The sequence below is a fragment of the Benincasa hispida genome, chromosome 10, assembly GCF_027475165.1.
Source record: "Benincasa hispida cultivar pf3 chromosome 10, pf3_genome.v1.1, whole genome shotgun sequence".
Lineage (NCBI taxonomy): Eukaryota > Viridiplantae > Streptophyta > Magnoliopsida > Cucurbitales > Cucurbitaceae > Benincasa > Benincasa hispida.
The window spans coordinates 49,086,299-49,091,367 of NC_143487.1; the positions used below are offsets into that span (position 1 = coordinate 49,086,299).

A 5,069-nucleotide genomic window follows, 5' to 3' on the forward strand; every position below is an offset into this window, starting at 1 on the left:
TACTTTCAAATTTATCTCTAAATAACATTTACAAACATTGACTAAAAAAACACATCCATATACATCTATTTTAGTTTTTAAACACTTATGTTTAGGAATGTTTATAGGTTGGATTTGGTCGGGTTAGGTTGAAGCATTTTTTAGTGTTTCAACCCAACTCAATTATTCGAGTTCTAAATTTATTCAACCCAAATTACTTTTATTAAATAATAAATCCAACACAACCCATGAAATATTTCGGTTGAGTAACTTGGGTTAGTGTAAGTTAGTTGGATCATTTATTTAAATGTTTTTTTTCTAAACATAAGTAATATGTTAACATGTAAAAAACTGTATTGAATTATTTTACTATATTAAATTAATATTAATAACTAATATTCAATTTATATTATAAATTTTTCTTTCAAAGCTAAAAAAAATTATTTTTAAAAATTGTTAGAGAATAAATTAACTAAAAATAATCTTGAAATAAAATAAAAAAAATTATATCAGTAAAAACAACCCACTTTTTCTAAATAATAATAAATTCAAATGGATTCGAATTCGTTTAGATTCTTTTGGGTAAACCTACCAAATAATCTCATTCATATATTTTTCATTTATTTGAACCCAATTCATTCTAAGCTAAACTTATCAATTGATAAAAAAAATTAAAAAATTAATAACTAAAAGTAAATTTTTTAAAAAAGGGAAAATAAAATAAAAAGAATTAAAAAAAAGTGTGGATTAAATTTTTCAAAGTCCAAAAACCTAGAAGAGAACAGACCATCAATTAAGGAAACAAAAACCAAACGGCTTCTAAGCCATTCCCCTTCCCACACTCACCCTCACCCTCACCTTCTTCTTCTTCTTCTTCTTCCTCTCTTTTATCTCCGTTTTCCTTTCAGAAGCTCCTCCCATGGCGGTCGCCACCACTCTCAACCTCCCTTCTCTCTCTTCCTCTTCCTCTCTCTCTCATCACACTCCCTCTCTTCAAACCCCTCTTTCCATTTCCTCTAAAACCCTCCCAAAATCCCACTTTCCCCACTTCCTCTCCCTTCCCAATCCCCACAAACCCCTCTTCCTCTCCTCCGCCTCCGCCTCCAAATCCCCCATCTCCGATTTCTTCTCCGACGACGACTATCTCGACGAAAGACTCCGCGAGGAGTGCGGCGTCGTTGGAATCTATGGCGACCCAGAAGCCTCTCGCCTCTGTTATTTAGCCCTTCACGCTCTCCAGCACCGTGGCCAAGAAGGCGCCGGAATCGTCGCCGTCAACGAAAACGTTCTCCAGTCTATTACCGGCGTTGGCCTCGTCTCTGAGGTTTTCAATCAAACCAAACTCGATCAATTGCCTGGCGATTCTGCGATTGGTCACGTTCGTTACTCAACTGCGGGATCTTCTATGCTTAAGAATGTTCAACCCTTTGTTGCTGGATATCGATTTGGCTCTGTTGGGGTTGCTCATAATGGTAATTTAGTTAATTATCGTTCTCTTAGAGCTAAACTTGAAGATACTGGTTCTATTTTCAATACTAGTTCTGATACCGAGGTTGTTCTTCACCTTATTGCAATTTCTAAACATAGACCTTTCTTGTTGAGGATTGTGGATGCTTGTGAACAGCTTGAAGGAGCTTATTCTATGGTTTTTATTACTGAAGATAAATTGGTTGCTGTTCGTGATCCTTTTGGTTTTAGGCCTTTGGTTATGGGTAGGAGAAGTAACGGGGCTGTTGTATTTGCTTCTGAAACTTGTGCTCTTGATTTAATTGAAGCTACATATGAAAGGGAAGTGTTTCCTGGGGAAGTTTTAGTAGTTGATAAGAATGGGATTCAATCCCTTTGTTTAATGGCTCATCCAAAGCCTAAATCTTGCATATTTGAACACATATACTTTGCTCTTCCCAACTCGGTTGTTTTTGGCCGTTCTGTCTACGAATCCCGCCGAGCATTCGGGGAGATACTTGCCACCGAAGCCCCCGTCGATTGTGATGTAGTGATTGCTGTTCCAGATTCAGGAGTAGTAGCTGCTCTTGGTTATGCAGCTAAAGCTGGGGTAGCTTTCCAACAGGGTCTCATAAGGTCGCATTATGTCGGGAGGACATTCATCGAGCCATCACAGAAGATTCGTGACTTTGGTGTGAAGCTGAAGCTGTCACCGGTTCGAGCGGTGTTGGAAGGGAAGAGAGTAGTGGTTGTGGATGACTCAATTGTTAGAGGAACAACATCTTCAAAGATTGTGAGGCTGTTAAAAGAAGCAGGAGCAAAAGAAGTGCATATGAGGATAGCTAGCCCTCCAATTATAGCATCATGCTATTATGGAGTGGACACACCAAGTTCTGAAGAACTAATCTCCAACAGGATGAGTGTGGAGGAAATAAGAGAGTTTATAGGCTCTGATTCACTTGCTTTTCTGCCATTTGATAGTTTGAAGAAGCTTTTGGGAAGTGATTCTCCAAACTTTTGCTATGCTTGCTTTTCAGGGAACTACCCAGTTGAGCCTAGAGAAATAAAAGTGAAAAGGGTAGGAGATTTTGTGGATGATGGGTTGAATGGAAGCTTGGAATCCATTGATGGAGGTTGGGTTCAAGCCAACAGAAACCAGAATCTTGATAATAATCTCACAGTGGAGAAAGTTGGAGGTCTCTGATCTTTTACTTCTTATATCATCTTTGATTTTGTCTGTCTTTTCTTATATCCTTTAACAATGTTAGATTTATAGAAGTGATTTCTGATGGGAATGCATAATTTAGAGTAATAAGTTATGTAATGATTAATGAGCTCTGCAAGAAACGATTCTTACTTATGCAAATTTTGCATTCTTTGTTACTCTAAATGTTGTATGGTTTGACGGTTGTTCATTACTGAATAAGTCGGACGTTCTGGGTATGCTCCAACCCGAACCTGACTGTTATTAGCATATAACAACAAAAATAAAAATGGAGATCTTCCAAAACATGGTTTGATTTTCTTTCTTTCTTCTTCTTCCTTTTTTTTTTTCCTTGTCAAGGCATAGATTTGGTTTTTTCCTCTTTCAAGTAGAAATTGCTTTGATTAGTTTTCTGCCGGAAGAAAACATATGATCTTTGGAATCCTAGTAAATTTTGTTAGCATGGGAAAGCTTGTCGTTTTATTTTACTTGCGTCAATATAAATGGCATAAAATGAATTTGTATTTTCAAATATTCAAATATATAAGTATACCATATTAGAACAGACATTGAAAGATAATTTCTATTAACATAAAATTATAAAGCAAACACAAAGAAACTCATTGAAAAGGGTTGGATGAAAAAACGCATAAAGTTTCTCTTTATTGTGCCTTTTACATATACTATGAACAGAAGTTTCTGGTTCAGTTAAAATAAAAAAAATAGAAAACAACAGCCAGTTGGTGGATGTTTGTTCTTTATGTTTTTGGCAATTTAATGGTGAAGGCAATGGAATATTTTTATTTTTGTATAAGGAAAACCATGGAATATTCTATTTTATTTAATGCCAATGTTATATATAGGATCCCCAATAAGACAAGAGATTCATATGAGAAAACATAAGTAAACGCGCCTCTCTTGAGCTTCCAAAGATAAAGGTACATGAACAGCCATTTGATCCCCATCAAAGTCTACATTGAATCCCTTACAGACTAATGGTCTCATCAAAAGGTACTATTCAATAATGTCTATCTAGTAAACTCCCCGCTAACCTGAGTGAGCACTCAAATATCTGTCCTACGTTCATTCGTGAGGGGACTCCTAATGGATTGAAAACCATATCAACAGGTTTTCCATTTTGCAAATAAGACATATATATATATATATATATATATATATAGTAAACAAAACTTTAAAAAAAAAGAAGAATTATCTGGTTGCAAGTTTCATAAACATATCATAGCTTCGAAAATTTAGTTGCACATGTCCTGGCTCGAGTTGTCTCTAGGTTGGGGGAGTTTATTGATTTGAGGAGATCTTCTTCTATGGAAGGCGATGAGGCATTATGGTCTGAATTTTTTTCATTGGTTGTCTTCTACTATAAGCGAGGATCGTTCATATTCTATTATTTGTTGTTAGTGTTTGTGTTGAATGAAGTTTCACTAAAAAAAATACCAATAATGTTTTGGATGGTGAGATTTGGGTGAAAAGATGAGGGAAAATTTGCAATGTTATTGTTAATATCCAAAAAAAGTAAATACTTTCTTTAAGGGTTATATGCAAAGGAAAAAAAGCAAGATTTATACTTTTAATTTTAATTTTTCACTAAATGCTCTTTCTTAGTCTTTGCGTTAATATCTAAAGAATTTAACTAAATGTATTTAAATTACTTGTCACTAATTTCCATCTATATTAAAATTAATTATAAAAAAAATAACATTCATAATTATTTTAAATCAATCAATTGAAATTTAAAGTCAATGACCAAAGTGAGTACCATAAAAGAAATTCGAAGATAAAAGTGCTAAATATTAAAATATCGAGACCAAATCAAAATAAAACTCTAAAACTTAATGGTTAATAAAACATTATGAAACAAATAATATTTTGATGTAGCTCAAGTTGAACCTATCTTCGGGCATCTACTTCAATCACAAATTTAAAATTTTTTAAAAATATCTTTTTTTAGAAAAAAGAAAAGTTTGGTAATTTGGCACTTGGATAGGTTAACTCGCTCTTGGAATGCACTCCAAATTTTTTTCTTCTATAAAGACTATATAAAAATTAAACTCCAAATTTAGAGGTAGGTTTGTAAGATTTTGAAACTTTGAAAAAAACTAAACTTAACAAAAGGGAATTTATAAAACAATTATAATAATAAAAAAAAGATTGAGCTAATTAATTTTAATTTTCGATTACATGAAAATAAGAGAGAGAGAGAGAAAAAGAGGAAATAATAATATTGATGCCGTACACCTAAAACGGCGCGCTCTGTTTTCGAGGGAGAAAAGAACATATAAAACGGCATTGAAGAATGCCGTTTTGGATTAAAAAAATATATAAAACGGCATTGAAGAATGCCGTTTTGGACAAAAAAAATATATAAAACGGCATTGAAGAATGCCGTTTTGGACAAAAAAAAAATAAAAACGAAATAAAT

The 5,069-nt window shown here is 33.7% G+C and overlaps 1 protein-coding gene across 1 annotated transcript; it reads left to right on the forward strand.

The window, feature by feature from the left end:
• The first annotated feature begins 758 nt into the window (after window positions 1-758).
• ASE2 (GLN phosphoribosyl pyrophosphate amidotransferase 2) lies at window positions 759-2,808 on the forward strand. The gene has a single exon (XM_039046241.2). The coding sequence runs from the start codon at window positions 899-901 to the stop codon at window positions 2,627-2,629; it is 1,731 nt and encodes a 576-aa protein (XP_038902169.1). The 5' UTR covers window positions 759-898; the 3' UTR covers window positions 2,630-2,808.
• The last annotated feature ends 2,261 nt before the right edge of the window (window positions 2,809-5,069 follow it).